Here is an 18759-nt window from a genome sequence, read left to right as displayed (position 1 = left end):
ATTCCAAATAAAGGATTTTTGCGGGTGTGTGTGTGTTTATTTACTTTCACTTACAGGTTAATCATGGAATGTGTCTAATAGACGTCTGCCATGATTAACCTAGGACTCAGTGGCAGCTATGGGCTGCTGCCATTAACTCCTCATTACCCCATTTGCCAGCGCACCAGGGAAATTCGGGATGAGCCAGGTAGAGTCCCGGGACTGTGGCATCTAAAGGATGCGGCAATTCTGGGCGGCTGCTGGCTGATATTGTTAGGCTGGGGGGCTCCCCATAATGTGGAGCTCCCCATCCTGAGAATACCAGCCTTCAGCTGTGTGGCTTTACCCTGGCTGGTATCAAAATTTGGGGGACCGCACGTCGTTTTCTTTTTAATTATTTATTTATTTTACTGCACGATATAGACCTGCCCACCGGCGGCTGTGATTGGTTGCAGTGAGACAGTTGTCACTCAGCATGGGGGCGTGTCTGACTGCAACCAATCATAGGTGCCGGTGGGCGGGTAAAGCAGGGAATACCAGATTGAATAATGAGCGGCAAGCATTTTCAAAAGAGGAGCAGTGTGACAGCCGTGAAGCGCTGCGCCGGTGATCGGGGATCGGTGAGTATGAGAGAGGGGGAGAGACTGACCGACGGACAGAGAGAGGGACAGACAGAGAGAGAGACCGACTGACAGAGAGCGAGAGAGACACAGACAGAGCGACCAACTGACAGAGAAAGAGACCGACCGACTGACATACAGAGGGGGATTCACCGACATCCACAGACAGAGATTGACCGACATTAAAGACCTGCATTTTGCTTGTCAAAAAAGCATGCAGAACGCAACAAAAATGCAGTCCAAGTGCATTTTTGTTGCGTTTTGACCCACATCATTGATTTCAATGGGTGGAGAACGCAGCTGCAACGCACAAAAGAAGTGACATGCTGCTTTTTTTTCCGCAGCGATTTTGGGCATCCAAAACGCTGCGTTTACAAACGTGTGTGCATTGATTTTTCGGCTTTCTCATAGACTTTGCTGGGGAAGCTGAATGCTTGCAATTTCGCACTGAAAACGCTGCAGTTCAAAACGCAGCGTTTCTGGGGAAAAAACGCAATGTGCGCACATAGCCTTAAGCTGTTTATCTTGTCAGTGCATAGAGGGGTTAATTTGATGTTGTGACTTTATCCTTTGTCTAACATTAGCATGATAGCATTATAGACACAAGTGTTTTATCCATTTGCATATTCAATTAGCCCAGCAGAACCATAGCATTCACTCTGTGTTCCATAGCTTTTTCATGGTCAGGACACAGAGCTCATTGGTCTGCCAGCAGCTATCAGTATACATTTGTGTTTGTCCTTTGTGGAGAGTGGGATTCTCTTTCTGTTAAATAAACTCTTATGATCACTGGGGTTCCCTCTCTTTCCTTTCCCCAACATGTATTTTCTGAGCAATTACAAGGCTTTTAGCATTTAGATTCATGGAAATTTATTCACCACAAACTAATTTATTTTATATGTAGTCAGCGAATTCGAACTTCAGAAGGTCCATTCATCTCTAGATACTGCAAGTTAGCAATAAGCTTGTTTCTGTTCCCATGTCTATGTAATAAGCTCAGTTTTGTTCCTGTATCTGTGTAGTTAGCATGGCTTTCTCTCCATATCTGTGCAGTAAGCTTGTTGCTGTTCCCATGTCTATGTAATACGCTCAGTTTTATTCCTGTATCTGTGTAGTTAGCTTGTCATACTTCCCATATTTATGCAGTAAGCTTATTTTTGTTCCCAATTCTATGTAATAAGCTCAGTTTTGTTCCTGTATCTGTGTAGTTAGCTTGGCTTACTCCCCATATCTATGCAGTAAGCTTGGTTGTGTTCCCGTGTCTATGTAGTAAGATCGACTTATTCACGAGCATTTTAAATGTATTATTTTTTGGTTGAAGATGCTATGGGGCTATTTCTGAGAAATAAAGTACCTTCTAGGCTTGGTTTGCACAGTTGATGAAACAAGCCTTTTTCTAGAAAGCGGACAAACACAAAGTTTGATGGTTCATGGTAATGTAAATGTGCAACAAGTCCTGTAAATCCAATAGGATCACAATCTTCATTCAAGTATCCCTGCAAGAAACAAACAATATAAATATAGTCTAGATTTTACCAAGAACTTTAGGTAAAGCATGAGTCAGTATGAAAAAAAAAAGACCATACTTATTCTCCCAATAAGGGTATTTCCACATGGTTCTAGCACTCTTCTGTTATATTCACATCAAATTAAGCTGTTTATAATGTGAATTTCTGGTACAGGACACAGAGCTGCAGTTTTTCCACAAATTTCACACTATGCATTGCAAGGGTGAGTTCCACATTGACAAATTCAAAATCCACATCAATGATGAAGTTACACTGTAGCTTTTATAGGGAACATGTGGATGAGGTTTAGTAAAATGACATTCTCAATGCTGCTAGTGTAATACACCACAACGTTTTGCAGCACATACACCTGTGTGAACATACCATTAGAGGGAGATTACAGTCAACATATAAAATAAACAATGCATAGAGTTCTCCTTTCTTTTTTGTTTTTTTTTTAAATAATTTGGAATTAAGTATAACATTAATTTGACCACTAGAAGTGTTGAAACAAAACTAAAGATTTTTACATATTTGGGAAGGAAAAATATTAATGTTCTGATGCGTAAGGTATTCCCATTTTTATATTCTTATATTTTGAGACTTACACTGTATTAAGGCTGGAGTCATACAAGCATATATTCTCTCTACAGAATCGGAAAAAAAGAAAGAATCGGATCGATTATGTTACTCTCTGATCCGAGTTTGATCCCAGAGTCAGCTTAGGGTGGCTTTACACGCTACGAGATCGCTAGCCGATGATGGCGAGCGGGATAGCACCCGCCCCTATCGTTATGTCGATATGTGAAGATCGCTGCCGTAGCGAACATTATCGCTACGGCAGCCTCACACGTACTTACCTGCTCGGCGATGTCGCTGTGACCGGAGAACAGCCTCCTTTCTAAGGGGGCGGTTCGCTTTACACGCTACGAGATCGCTAGCCGATGATGGCGAGCGTGATAGCACCCGCCCCTATCGTTATGTCGATATGTGAAGATCGCTGCCGTAGCGAACATTATCGCTACGGCAGCCTCACACGTACTTACCTGCTCGGCGACGTCGCTGTGACCGGAGAACAGCCTCCTTTCTAAGGGGGCGGTTCGCTTGGTGTCACAGTGACGTCACTAAGTGGCCGCCCAATCAAAGCGGAGGGGCGGAGATGAGCGGGATGAACATCCCGCCCACCTTCTTCCTTCCTCATTGCTGGCGTGTGCCAGCTAAGGAGAGGTTCCTAGTTACTGCGGCGTCACACCTAGCGATGTGTGGTTCTGCAGGGACGAGGATCAACTTCGCCCAAGCGACAGCAGCGATAATTGGGAGAGGACCCCCATGTCAACGAGGAGCGATTTTGGACGTTTTTGCAACGATCCAAAATCGCTCCTAGGAGTCACACACACAACGAGATTGCTACAGCGGCCGGATGTGAGTCACAAAAACCATGACCCCAACGAGATCGCTGTAGCGATCTCGTAGCGTGTAAAGCCCGCTTAAGTATGATCCAATTCTCTCACATGAGAATCATAACAAAGATGAGAAGATGGAAAACAATGTTCTGTGGGTATGCGGAAATCGGGCTGCACTCCGATGTCATCTGAGCACAATCCGATGATTTTCACGCACCCAAAGACTTGATAGTGTGCATGCCATTCAATTTGCTCTGCCATTTGTAGCATGGTGCACATTTTTCTCATAGTATAACATTGGATCTACTGCTATCCACTGTTGCAGCCATCTTGGATCCAGGAAGAACAGAACACTATTTTGATCATAAGAGGGAGTTCGTGGCCAATAAAGTACACAAGGGCTTGGTACTGCTCGTTACTCGATTCAAAATTGGGGTGCTAGGGTATGCTCGGTGCTTGGCCGAGTATCGGGGTGCCATGCTCAATCCATGCCCCACATGTTTTGATGCTGTTTCTGAGCCACTAAACATGTGAGGATTGCCTTCCAATCATGCTAATGCCGTAACCATGTATGCTACTGGCATTACTGTGATTAGCCGGTTGCATCGTATCATCAGGTCGTATATGAGACCCAGTGGTGTGAAGCTTGGCAATTGATGTAGGAGAGAAAACTTAGAATAGAGCAGGCATCTAGGCAGGGTTTTACTCTTGCACCCTTTAGTGCCTTTTATGTGGCACTAAAGCATGTTTTTAGACAAGTTTAACTTAATAAATAGCAAAATATTTTTTTAAAAATGCATGGGGTTTCCCTATTTTTGATAACCAGCCAAGGTATTGCAGACAGCTGTGATCAAATATATGGGGGGACTTCACACTGTTTTTTTAAATTATTTATTTATTAGGTTAAACCAGTTTAAACACTGTTTAGCCAGGTTTACCCTAATAAATAAATAATTTAAAGAAATGGAGTGGGGGTTCCCCCATTTTAGATAGCCAGCCAAGGTAAAAGCAGACAGGTGTTGGCTGGTATAAGTAGACTGGGAGGCCTATAATATTAGCCAACATTTTAACCCCTTCAGCCCCAGAGCGTTTTCAGTTTTTGCGCTTTTTTTTTTTTTTGCTCCCCTTTTTCCGAGAGCCGTAAATTTATTTATTTTTCTGTCAATCTTGCCATATGAAGGCTTGTTTTTAGCAGGACGAGTTGTACTTTTAAATGAAACCATACATTTTACCATATAGTGTACTGGAAAACAGTAAACAAATTCCAAGTGTGGAAAAACTGCAAAAAAATTGTGATCGCACAATAGTTTTTGGAATATTTTATTCACCGTGTTCATTATATGGTAAAACTAATGTGTCATTGTGAGGCCTGAGGTTGGTGCACGTTTGTAGACACCAAACATGTATAGGTTTACTTGTATCTAAGGGGTTAAAAAAAATTCACAAGTTTGTCCAATAAAAGTGGCGCACGTTTTGCGCCATATTCCGAAACCCGTAGCGTTCTCATTTTTCTGGATCTATGATTGAGTGATGGCTTATTTTTTGCGTCTCGAGCTGACGTTTCTAATGCTACCATTTTTGCATAGATGCTACGTTTCGATCGCCTGTTATTGCATTTTGCGCAAAACTTGCAGCGACCAAAAAACAAAATTTTGGCGTTTGGAATTTTTTTGCTGCTACGCCGTTTACTGATCAGATTAATTGATTTTACAGTTTGATAGATCGGGCATTTTTGAATGCGGCAATACCAAATATGTGTATATTTGGGTTTTTTTTAACCCTTTCATTTTCAATGGGGCGAAAGGGGGGTGATTTGAACTTTTAGGGGGGGTGTTATGTTTTTAAAACTTTTTTTTATTCTACTAGTCCCCCTAGGGGGCTATATAGATCAATAATCTGATCGCTCGGCCCTATCTGTAGATCTCAGCTACAGAGCTGAGAACTGCAGATACACAGCTTTACTCTCCGTGCTGGCACTATGTCAGCACTGAGAGGAAGTGACTCATGTTAGCTACAGGCATCATCCCATGACCCTGTGCTACAATGGCAACCACCCAAAGTCATGTGATTATGCATGTGACTTCCGGCTTCCAGACTTTGGCAGCGAGATGTAAGGGGTTAAATGTTGCGGGTGGAATGCGATTCCACTCGTAACATGCAGGCATACATGTCAGCTGTTGAAAACAGCTGATATGTGCACGGATCGCCGTGACCTGCCCATGGCAGAGGGCGGGGATTAACCTCACATGATCCATGACGGATATATCCATCATTGGTTGTGAAGGGATTGAGATGTTGGGTTGTCTACAAGTAGTTGAGATAGTCCTTCAAATTAGAAAGTATATAAATGAAAATACAGCAATGATGCACAATGTTCACACTTACTTCACAGAGAAGGAATTGCAGTGAGAATATGCTGTACAGCTTTAGCATTTGTGCTTCTTGAGGATTTTTGAATGACATGAGAGGATGCATCAAAATGGATAAAACCTAAGAAGTTACATTGTTATTTTTACATTAACATTGTATAATGTTTCATTAGAACAAAAGGAAACAAAAGACAAAACCTCATTATCAACATTACAGGGAACATGTTGAATCGTCGACAACATGAATCAGAGAGAGGCTCCAATATTGTAGCCATGTATGTTTCATAAACATGCTTTAAAGGGAACCTGTCAGGTGCAATATGAACCCAGAACCACAGGCAGTTCTGGATGCATATTTCTAATCCTTGCCTAACTGTCCCTGTATTTAGTAGCATAGATAAAGATATCTTTACAAAAAACCCTGAGGAATACCGACCATAAGGGGAAGAGGAGAGGAAGGGGAGCTGGCAAAAGATAGTGAAGGAGCAGTCAGAGAGATAGGAGAACCAAGAGAAAACGGTGTCCTTGAGTCCAATAGTGCGGAGGAGTTGGTGATCCACAGTATCAAAGGAAGCAGAGAGATCCAGGAGAATCAGGTACCATTGCAAGTCGTCTAGCACACAGACCACACTGATGTAAATAGTTTTGAATAGTCTTATGTCACTCTTTGCCTCCCACCTACCTTTTATGTGCCTGGAGTTGTGTGGCATTCATGATCCAGTTTCGAAGGGCATTGTTCACAATAAAGTGGTCATCAGTGTGGGATATGGCCAAAGGACGTCTACTTCTATGACTTTCTGTGACTCTTCTAGTCTCTATCTCTGTTGCAACCTTCTGATGACTCTGTGACCCTCTAAGCTCAGTGGCCACTTTCATCTGAAAATATCCTGCTTGAAGACTCGCAATGGCGAGGTACTGTTGATAATTTAAGTATCATCTTGGTCTCTTAGTGTCAAAATGTGAACAGCAAGATGAGGACTGTTTAAAGGGAACCTGTCATCAGAAATTTAGCTTGAAACCTAAAAGTTTCCACCTCTGCAGCTCCTGGGCTGCATTCTAGCAAGGTTCCTGTACTTTTTGTGGCCCATTTTAAACCAAATTAAAAACTTTATAAACTTGTACCATTTGCTATGTAAATTTTGTAAATCGTCCATGGGCGGGCTCTCTGCTGACCGTTGCTGTTCCTCCAGCACATTGACGCCGTCCCCCCACGCTCCATTTCATCCATCAGGATGCCGCCCACTGTGCCCGAGGTGCCGCCCACGCCAGGATCGCTGGTGACGTGTGTCACAAGCACGAGATTATGGGCGGCGCTGTGATTGCATCGCAAGTGCCGCCCATAATCTCGTGAACGCGCTTTCCCCCACTGCCTCCAGCGTTCTGCGCAAGTGCTCGCCAGCCAAATGACCCGACGTCACCTCCTTCCCATCTTACCCTGCAGCAGGGCAAGATGGGAAAGAAGTGACGTCGGGTCATCTGGCCAGCAAGCGCTTGCGCAGAACGCTGGAGGAAGAGGGGAAAGTGCGGTCACGAGGTTATGGGCGGCACTTGCTGATGACACTCACAGCGCCGCCTATAACCTCGTGCCTGCGCAAAACGTCACCAGCAGTCACACGTGCACACAAGTGCACAGTCCCGCTACAGTCGCACAGCGCATGCACGGGACCACGGGCGGCGTCCTGAGATATGAAATTCAGCATTGGGGGGCGGCGTAAATCTGCTGGAGGAACAGCAACGGTCAGCAGAGAGCCCGCCCCCATGGACGATTTACAAAATTTACATAGCAAAAGGTACAAGTTTATAAAGTATTTAATTTGGTTTAAAAGGGGCCACAAAAAGTACAGGAACCTTGCTAGAATGCAGCCCAGGAGCTGCAGAGGGGGAAACTTTTAGGTTTAAAGCAAAATTTCTGATGACAGGTTCCCTTTAAATAGCAATTCTTATTCAACCCCAAAATTTATTGAGCGCTTCCTTGATCAAACACCTGTTATGTATTTTGCCGTTAAGCTCCTTGTTAGATATCAGAGTGTTGTAAAAAGTTTTAAAACATTGAACAGTTGCATTGAAAAGAATAGCGAAGGTCACATTAAGCTCACCTGAAAAGGTTACAGTGTACAGAGCATTTTAGGATCATCCTCTAATTTCTTTTTGTGAGAAATATATGTATATATACAGTGCCTTGCAAAAGTATTCAGCCCCCTTGAATTTTTCAACCTTTTCCCACATTTCCGGCTTCAAACATAAAGATAAAAATTTTAATGTTATGGTGAAGAATCAACAACAAGTGGGACACAATTGTAAAGTTGATCAAAATTTATTGCTTATTTTAAACTTTTGTAAAAAAGAATAAACTGAAAATCGGGGCGTGCAATATTATTCAGCCCCTTTACTTTCAGTGCACCAAACTCACTCCAGAAGTTCATTGAGGATCTCTGAATGATCCAACGTTGTCCAAAATGACTGATGATGATAAATATAAGCCACCTATGTGTAATCTAGTCTTCATATAAATGCACAAGCTCTGTGATAGTGATAGTCTCAGTGTTCTGTTTAAAGCGCAGAGAGCATCATGAAGACCAAGGAACACAACAGGCAGGTCCGTGATACTGTTGTGCAGATATTTAAAGCCGGATTTGGTTACAAAACAATTTATACAACTTTAAACATCCCAAGGAGCACTGTGAAAGTGATCATATTGAAATGGAAGGAGTATCATACCCTGCAAATCTACCAAGACCTGGCCATCCGTCAAAGGCTTTGAAGACTGATCAGAGATGCAGCCAAGAGGCTCATGATCACTCTGGATGAACTGCAGAGATCTACAGCTGAGGTAGGAGAGTCTGTCCATAGGACAACAATCACTTGTACACTGTCGCCTTTATGGAAGAGTGGCAAGAAGAAAGCCATTTCTCAAAGATATCCATAAAAAGTGTTGCTTAAAGTTTGCCACAAGCCACCTGGGAGACACACCAAATATGTGGAAGAAGGTGCTCTGGTCAGATGAAACCAAAATCGAACTATTTGGGCACAATGCCAAATCATATGTTTGGCATAAAAGCAACACAGCTCATCACCCTGAACACACCATCCCCACTCTCAAACATGGTGTTGGCAGCATCATGGTTGGGCCTGCTTTTCTTCAGCAGGGACAGGGAAGAATACAGGACCATTCTTGAAGAAAACCTGTTGGAGTCTGCAAAAGACCTGAGACTGGAACGGAGATTTTTCTTCCAACAAGACAATGATCCCAAACATAAAGCAAAATCTACAATGGAATGGTTCACAAATAAACCTATCCAGGTGTTAGAATGGCCAAGTCAAAGTCCAGACCTGAATCCAATCGAGAATCTGTGGAAAGAGCTGAAAACTGCTGTTCACAAACGCTCTCCATTCACCCTCACTCAGCTCAAGCTGTTTGCAAAGGAAGAATGGGCAAGAATTTCAGTCTCTCGATGTGCAAAACTGATAGCGACATACCCCAATCGACTTGCAGCTGTAGTCACAGCAAAAGGTGGAGCTACAAAGTATTAACTTAAGGGGGTCGAATAATATTGCACGCACCAATTTTCAGTTTATATTTTTTGTTATAAAAGTCTAAAATAAGCAATAAATTGCGTTCAACTTCACAATTGTGTCCCACTTGTTGTTGATTCTTCACCATAAAATTAAATTTTTTTTTATTTTTATGTTTGAAGTCTGAAATGTGGGATAAGGTTGAAAAATTTAAAGGGGCCGAATACTTTCGTAAGGCACGGTGTTTGTACAGTATATGTATGTATGTATAATATATATATATATATATATATATATTATATAATATGAGTATTTATATATATGAACCTAAATAATTGATTGATTTGATTGACGGTCTTCCTTGTATGGCTATGCATGAATTGGACCGCATACATTGCACTGGACTCATGTATACAAACACCAGGGATTTCAGTGAATAAAAAACAAGTTATACTGAATCTTTTCCAGCAAACCTGTATATCATTCTGCTTCTTCTCTGTTTCTTGCTGTCCAGAGAGCGGACTGCATGTACAATGTGATAGGTTCACTTTTAAAGTAGAATATAATTATTAGATGCCAACTGAAGCACAATGAGAAGACTCTGCTTAGAACATAGCCCATCTTATAACAGGAAACATAGTTATACTAAAACTTTGGCATATCTAAGAGACACATTCCTAATGCACAGCCTTACCTTGGCATTTGCATCATTTTTGTCATCTGCTTTGGCTGCTAGCAACATTAATCTGAGAATGAAGGTAACACTTAGAGGAAATTGTCCTTTCAACTGAGGAACATTGGACTTCAAGAGCTTTTTCATCTTGGGCAGTGGAATGTTGAAAAAATAGACATTTCCCAGCAGGTCTTGGCCTCTTCTTCCGGCCCTTCCTGACATCTAAAGAGAAAACAGCAGCAATACAGATAACGTCTTACTTTTTAATTCATTATGTAAGCTCCTAAGGTTCTCAGAAAACAACTAGCACCTGAATACCATCAGCAGGCTTCTTGTGGTATCTTGCTCATCAAATTTAAAAGTGCAAAATACAAAAAAACCCACTAAATTACATAATCTAAGTAATGTATGACTGTAAAATACCACAAATAAAAAACTGTTAATTACACATTACAAAGCCACATTTACTTACTAGATATTTGCTTGGTGCTGACAACTCCATATCAGTGGTTTGGTTCTATTGGAACATATCTCATTTGTACATTTACTTTGCACTATAGATGAGCGAATTGATTTTAATAAAATTTATATAAAAATTGTAAGAATTTGCTGAACACGTCAACTTCAAAAGAATTGTGATTTGCTTCATGCAAGTTGCCTAAAATAGATGTCTAGATTTTACACATTGCAGACTGTTGCATTAGGCTAGTTTCACACTTGCGTTGAACGGCATCCGTCGCATTGCGTTGTGCGACGGATGCAACGGATGCGTTGCATATAATGGCACAACGGATCCAACGGATCGTACAAAACAATGGAAAGCTTTGTTTTTTCTCTTCTTTTTTTACCAGCAGCAGACTACTGTGAACAATCAGCTGATCACCCGGCCGCCAGGCGCTCAGGTGATCGCTCTCAATAGCCGGCCACCGGGCGCTCAGCTGAGCGCTCTCAATAGCCGGCCGCCGGGTGCTCAGCTGAGCGCTCTCAATAGCCGGGCGCTCAGTTGAGCGCTCTCAATAGCCGGCCGCTGGGCGCTGAGCTGAACGTTCGGCCGCCAAGAGACAAAATAAAGTTTCTGTAATTTAAAAAAAAAAAAAAATGAGCATGCACAGTGAAAAATAAAGGTTTCCGGCACTCAAAAAACGTTACATGCTGTGTTCCTTCCGCCCGGTGGAAGCAACGCAGTGTCGGCTAGCGGAAGCAACGCAGGTACTTTTGGCACAATCCATCATCCATACAAGTCTATGGGAAACAGCGGAATCCGTTAACAGATTCCGCTGTTTTCCAAAAGGGCGGATTGCGCCAAAAGGTAAATAACACAAGTCTGAAAGTACCCTAAAGGGGGCTTTACACGCTGCGACATCGCTAATGCGGAGTCGTTGGGGTCACGGAATTTGTGACGCACATCCGGCCGCATTAGCGATGTTGCTGCGTGTGACACCGATGAGCGATTTTGCATCGTTGCAAAAACGTGCAAAATCGCTCATCGGTGACATAGGGGTCCATTCTCGATTATCGTTACTGCAGTAGTAACGATGTAGTTCGTCGCTCCTGCGGCAGCACACATCGCTATGTGTGACGCCGCAGGAACGAGGAAGCTCTCCTTACCTGCCTCCCGGCCGCTATGAGGAAGGAAGGAGGTGGGTGGGATGTTACGTCCCGCTCATCTCCGCCCCTCCGCTGCTATTGGGCGGCCGCTCAGTGACGTCGCTGTGACGCCGCACGGACCGCCCCCTTAGAAAGGAGGCGGTTCGCCGGTCACAGTGACGTCGCCGGGCAGGTAAGTATGTGTGACGGGTCTGCGCGATGTTGTGCGGCACGGGCAGCGATTTGCCCGTGTCGCGCAACAGATGGGGGCGGGTACCCACACTAGCGATATCGGGACCGATATCGCAGTGTGTAAAGTAGCCTTAAGTCAAAGAAGGTTTACATGGCCTCAGGCATAAGGAGGGCTTTCCCAGAATGCATGCTTTGTAACTACTATCATAGCATGTATAAATATAGAGGCAGGAAATATAGGACCATTTTGTAGTGAATCTGGATAGTGAGAGGATGTCCAACTTACAACTTAGCTAAAGAGTCGGGGAAAGAACACCATGAGCTACTGAATAAACTGTACAAATAGTGTGTGACAACACAGCAGAAATAAGAATTACCATCCATCGAAATATAGCCATGTATGTCAAGGTGACATTGACCTTATTATGGCTGTGTTTGCTTTCTAGGAGATTCCAGAGTATTATAGCATCTTTTCAGGGCAATTTATACACATGGCAATTGGTGCTTTGAAGTACTTGTGATTTACATTTACTCAAATTTGGGGGAAAAATTTGTCATTGTTGATTATTTTTAATTTCAAAAGATTTTCTCATCTTTACATTGCATCACTTAATAAATAACACTATTTTAGAGCCATATTGTTTCAGAGACAAAAACAGTTAAACTATTATCAATTGTTTATCTATCTTCGCACACCTTTAACACATAAAAAAAATATTCATTTCAGTGTCATGCATTTTCCCTGTATTACACGGATGTCACACGGATGACATCTGTGTGCTGTCTGTTTTTCATCCGTGCTGCCGGTAAAAAAATGGGCATGCTCAGTGTAGTTCACAGGGACACATGGTCCATTTGAAAACATAATGGTGTGAAAATCCCTATTGATTTTAATTAGTATGTGTGTGAACATGTCTACAGTATGTGGGAAAACGGATACCACACATACTGAAAATATGGACTTGTGAATAGTGATGGACGAACCCCCCTGATGTTCGGGAGACTCGCCCGAACATTTTGTAAAGATCGAGTTCGGGTTCTGTGATAACGCGAACTTGCGTCCGATCACCGATCTTGGACTTTACAATTATGGGATGGGGTGGGGGGGGCTGTAAAATAAAGAATATAGTTAATAATAAACATTGTCATTATACTTACAGGTCCAGCGGCACATCCTGTAGACTCTGTCTCCCAGCCGCTTCTGCTTCCGCGTCCGATCATTGCTGTGCCCTCTCTGTAACCAGCACTGACTTACAGGACCTTCAGTGACGTCATAGCCATGTGACCAATCTGGTGTGAATGTTGTATAGAGATTAGTTTTCAGACTAGTCACATGGCTATAGCGTCACGGAAGGTCCTGTTAACTGAACTTTGACTGTCACTGTGCGAGTGTCGCATCGGCATCACCCGGTATGGCCACACACTATCCTGACAGGAGCGGTCGGCTGCATGTATTTCCATGCAGCTGAGGCACTCCTGTCCTGAGAACGTCAGGCCGTACTAGCTGATAACGATGCGAGATGCAAGTGGAATTATACCCTCACTGTCAGCCTGCTTCTGATGTAGCAGAACTGAGATGGCTCTCCCAGCTTCTCTCTCTGTAGAGCAGCTTGTCTTTACAGAGTGATGAAGCAGAGTTGACATGGCTCTCCCTGTGGACTACGTCAGACTGAAAAGTTTTTTATAATAAAGATGGAGTCTCTAAATGTTTTCTTTTTGTTTTATTTCTAATAAAAAAAATCTTTTTTTTTTTTTTACTGTTTACTAGAAATGTATGGTGACCATGTCTAATTTGGCAGGACACCATGAATTTCAGGCTTAGTACCATCTGAGAATAAAAAGCTGGTATTAACCCCTTTATTACCCAGCATGCCACCGCCACCAGGGCCACTGGACAAGCTGGGTAAAGCGCCTGTAAATGGCGCTAAGAAACAATGCGCCAATTCCGGGGGCAGCTGTGGGCTGCCGAGAATCCCAGCCCCCAGCTGCCTAGTTTTACCTGACTGGCAATCAAAATACGGCGGGAGCTGATGCATTTTTTTTTATTATCTTTTTTTAAATAATTAAAAAAAAAAAACTTAATGGACTTTATTGTATTTTGATTGCAAGCCAAGGTAAAGACAGGCAGATGTGGGTGGCAGCCCGTAGCCGTCCACTTTATTTGCGCTGAGAATCAAAAATACCGCGGAGAGCTACGTCATTTTTTTTAAAATGACTTTACAGTTCGGGTTCGCCCATCCCTACTTGTGAACGAAGCTTTATACAACCATATCACTATTTTCAGTAGTAAAATTCTTCTAACAGATTCTATTTAATTAAAAAAATAAAGACAGGTCACAGTCTCTAGTTCATCAATTTATTCCCAAAAGAACTGCCACGCAGCTCTAGCGTAGTCCTACCACGTTCTTAGACTCAGTCACCCCGCTTATGGAGGCTAGTTCAGAGAACAAAGCCTCATATGCTGTAACAGCAGCCATTGTCAGGTCTCACGCTGCGCTCTGTGAGAACTAGTGAATGTGCCAAGCGGTGACTTCATAAAGTTACCGCAGTTCACACCGGCGGGGTCAAATAGAAGGCAACGTGAAAGCCAGCCGTTGTGAACCGCAGTAACCTTAAGATGTCACCGCTCATCACTGCCAGCAGCTCTCACACTATCCTCTGTGTGACCCAGCTGCTGAAAGCTGCACTAACCTTATGACATCACAGCTCATCACACTCACCGACTCTCGCAGAGCTCAGCATGAAACCTGGTGTGAAGCCCCTGGACTATCAGGTCGTCACAGGGTACTGCACAAGCTGCCGTTCCGTGCAGTATTCCGCCTCCCTATTGGTTCTAGGTCCCTAACTAAATGGTGTTGCCTCCAACAGCAAATCAAATACTAGATACACCCTGAACCACACCCACCAGACACACCAGTGGACGGCTTGCGTGGAATAGAGTCGCCCACCTGGGGGGTCAGGGAGAGAGTTGTGGAGTGTAGTCAGTCGGAATGGTCAGTCTGTGGAGAGAGAGTTGGGAAGGAGCCCTCGAGCTGTAAGGAGCTCAGAGGAGGTCAGGAGTGGTGGCTCCTGGAAGAGCTGTCTAGGTTGCAGATGGTGGTCTGGGCCTAAAGGAGTTGGACCCCCGGTCTCAGGGGATTGGGGCAAGGTGTCTGGACTGTCGAGGACAGCTGGCAGCCTAGCACACTGTCTCCGGTCCGGGACCAAAGGCACGACGGGGTACACGGACCCTAGGTCGGGGAGTAGCTTCAAGCAACCCAACAATTCACCTAAGGAGAACGGAGCCTTTATGATCTGTTCCCACCCGCTTCAGAATCGGGGCACTAGCGCAACGAGGGGGATAGGAATTTTCCAATCCAAAATGGTCCAGAAAATCCCAAGCGTGAGCCCTGATAGCAAGCTTAGCCATAGTGGGGAGCAGGGCCCGGCTAGTTCCATACTACTGGGCCACCAAGTTGAAGTCAAACTTAGTTCCAGGAGGCAGGTCACAGATCACCAGGCATCACTATTGGGGAAGGGACCCGGACGAGCTTCCCTCAGCGGCAGCGGTACCCAGAGACTTGGTTTGCCCGGTTGTCAGCATCTGCTTATGAACTGAGTGAATACGAGAGTGACTCCTGCATCCCACGGCACCCCTACACCGAGTCCCCCCTACCGGTGGAGGGTTATGACACCTTGCTGCCCCACTTCATCACCCCGGGTACTCCCAACGGCAGCGGCGGTATTCCTCAAATTACCGTACACCATGGGTGGCGTCACAAACTATATAACAACTCCCCTGTAAATATCCCCCTTACATTTGAGTGGCCACACGACCCCCGGGTCCGGAGACCCTTGAGCCACAGCGAACCCGGATCCGAGCAGCTCGGCTGCTCCCATGTCTGCGGCACACGGGCAGTGGCTGCTGTTACAGCCTTTGGAGTCGGGGAACGCCATGAGACCTCCATGTGGATTACATCAGAGCTGCGTGTGAATTATTTTGGGAATAAACTGTGGAATAAGAAACTGTCTTTTCTTTATTACTTTAATTCTGTATTTTTATGTCTTTCAAGTTCGCTTTTGTGCACTACTTTGGATTCATTTGACAACGTCAGATCTTCATGGCTTTTTTTTAGCAAATTGGTAAATGAGGGCTAAAGTTGGTGGTGTTTTTTTTAAAACACAATATTTTTTTGTGTGTTTTTTTTATCTTGACATCTACTGAGTTAGTAATTGGGTGTCTGATAGATGCCTCTCAATGACTAACACCAGGGCGTGATGCCAGCTATCAATTCACAGCTGGCATCAGTCCCATAAACTATTACCCCAATTGCACTGCACCAGGAAAATGGCAAAAGCCAGGTAATGCAAAAAAATAGGTGCAACTACTGATGCACCACTTCTGGGTCAGCAGTATGCAGCTATTTTTAGCCTGGGAAGGGCCCTATAACCATGGGCCTTCCCACCCTGATAATACCAGCCATTAGCTGTCTGCTTTACCTTGGCAGGTTATCTAAAATAGGGGGAACTCCACAATACTTTTTTAATTATTTAAATAAATAATAATAAAAAAAGTGTTGTATCCCTTGTATTTTTGATAACTAGCCAAGGTACAGTAGACAGCTTAGGGTTGCAGCCCATAACTGTCTGTTTTACCTGGGCTGTTTGTCAAAAATAGGTGGGAACACAAGTCATTTTTTTCATTTAATTTATTTATTTGGCTAAATAGCTCTACAAGTTATCAATCTATCTATGTTTGCACACCTTTTACACATCCAAACCATTCATTTCGGGATCATGCATTTTTTTTCTGGTAAGTGTCACCCGGATGCTATCCATGAATTGCATGGATTTCATCTATGCTGCAGAAAAAAAACAGATATGTTTCCGTGTGGCTCACACAGACACAGGGTCCATGTGAAAACATGGGGGTATGAGGATTAATATTGATTTTAATTCAGTATACGTATGAACGTGACTCCAGTATGTGTGAAAATGGACACCACACATACTGGAGACGTGTACAACTGAATGGGGCCTAAAATAGAAATTATGTAAATACCTGTCTGTAATTCAGTGCATCTAGATACAGAGAGTCTTGTAGGAAAACCACAGATTTGCATGGCATGTTGATTCCAAGAGCAAGTGAGCTGGTAGATGACACAACCTGAAAATAATCACATTTCTAATCAACATACCTAATATAACAAATGTTTATTTCAAATATACAGTAATTACAAGAAGGAGTGCACCCCTCACATTTTTGTAAATATTTTGTTATATCTTTTTATGGTATTAGACTGAAGATAGGACCCTTTGATACAATGTAATGTAGTCAGTGTACAGCTTGTATAACAGTGTAAAATCTGTGTGCACTTTAAATAACTCAACACACAGTCATTAAAGGGGTGGTTCACCTATATTTTTTATTGTCTAGCTCAATATTATATTGAGAAACAATGTTTCTCTGAAATACTTTGTGTTGGCAATAGTGCCTATGAGAGGCGCTATTGCAGACCACTGTTTCCCGCTCCGGTGACATCACATCAAATTCCGCACACGTCACATCTCTGCGGCCAGCTGCAGTCTTCCTCACTCACTGAGCTGAGCAGTGTTTCACCGCTTGTCACAGCCCATCTGCTCCCTGCTCCCTCCTCCCTCAAAGCAGAACGCTGCAAGCAGGAGACGCGCTGTGCTGTGACAAGCGGTGAAACACTTCCCACAGCCCAGTGAGTCAGGAAGACTGCAGCCGGCCGCAGGAATGTGACGTGTGTGGAATTTGACGTGATGTCACCGGAGCGGGGAACAGTGGTTTGCAATAGCGCCTCTCACAGGCACTATTGCCAACATAAGGTATTTGAGAGAAACATTGTTTCTCAATAGCATATCGAACTAGACAATAAAAAATATAGGTGAACCCCCTTTTAATGTCTAAACCGCTAGCAACAAACATGAGTACACCCCTAAGTGAAAATGGACAAATTATGCCCAATTAGCCATTTTCTCTCCCTGATGTCATGTGACTCATTAGTGTCACAAGGTGTCGTGTGTGTGAAAAGGGAGTACGTGTGTTAAATTTGGTGTTAGCGCTCACAAACTCTTTCATACTGGTCACTGGATGTTCAATATGGCACCTCATGGCAAAGAATTCTTTGATGATCTGAAAAAAAGAATTGTTGCTCCACATAAATATCTTATCTTCAGACTTGGCCATTAACGTCTTCAGTGACCAGTATAAAATGGATGAAACACAAAAGACAAATTGTGTCCTTTAGTTTTCCATTGGTGTTTCAATCTTAAATTATCCATTAGTATGAGTCAATGGATAAATAAAAGTACAGACATGTCTCCTTCAGTTTTTAAAGTGGATGAGAAAAAACTCAATGCATCATTGATGGAAAACAGATGAGACACAGATGAAAATAGTCAATTTTTCATGGGATATGAAAATTGATGTGATGTGTGAATGTTTCCTTAGGCCCCTTTGACACATCAGTTTTATGCCGTCAGTCATAATCCATCGAATTTTGAAAAAAACGGATCTGGCAACTGATGCCACTGTATACGTTTTTTTCTCATCGAATTGTATTAGCGAAGGATTACGATGGATGGCCTCACGTTTCATCCGTCGAAAATTGTTTTTATTGAATCAAAAATTGAATTGAAAATCCGGATCTGTCGAAAATTGTTTGTCCGGCAGACGGAGACAACGGACGAAGTAAAGTTTTTTTTGGCTACGTAGAAAAATTGAACAGCGACGTATCCATCGCCATCTGTTGTTTAGTAGAATGGAAGCCTATGGGCACAGGATCCGTCGTAATCCGTCAAATGACGGAATCCGGCGTCGGACTCCATTTTTTTTTAACGGAGTATGCTCCAATTTATTATTTAGAAAATCAATTTAGCCAGCCAGTCGGATCCGTCGCATCAGTTTTT

At 43.3% G+C, this 18759-nt stretch overlaps 1 protein-coding gene across 2 annotated transcripts in view; it reads right to left on the bottom strand.

Moving 5' to 3' along the window:
* The window catches only part of LOC142309813 (putative ATP-dependent RNA helicase DDX60), a 420704-nt gene that overhangs the window by 80300 nt on the left and 321645 nt on the right, over positions 1–18759 (bottom strand). For both annotated transcript variants that reach the window (XM_075347271.1, XM_075347272.1), the window contains 4 exons: positions 16886–16990; positions 10087–10287; positions 5896–6000; positions 1954–2095 (listed from right to left, as the gene is read on the bottom strand). In XM_075347271.1, coding sequence (XP_075203386.1) covers positions 1954–2095; positions 5896–6000; positions 10087–10287; positions 16886–16990 — 553 coding nt within the window. The remainder of the gene's footprint in view (positions 1–1953; positions 2096–5895; positions 6001–10086; positions 10288–16885; positions 16991–18759) is intronic.

The sequence above is a fragment of the Anomaloglossus baeobatrachus genome, chromosome 1 (genome assembly GCF_048569485.1).
Source record: "Anomaloglossus baeobatrachus isolate aAnoBae1 chromosome 1, aAnoBae1.hap1, whole genome shotgun sequence".
Lineage (NCBI taxonomy): Eukaryota > Metazoa > Chordata > Amphibia > Anura > Aromobatidae > Anomaloglossus > Anomaloglossus baeobatrachus.
This window is presented reverse-complemented; position numbering and strand designations above follow the sequence as displayed.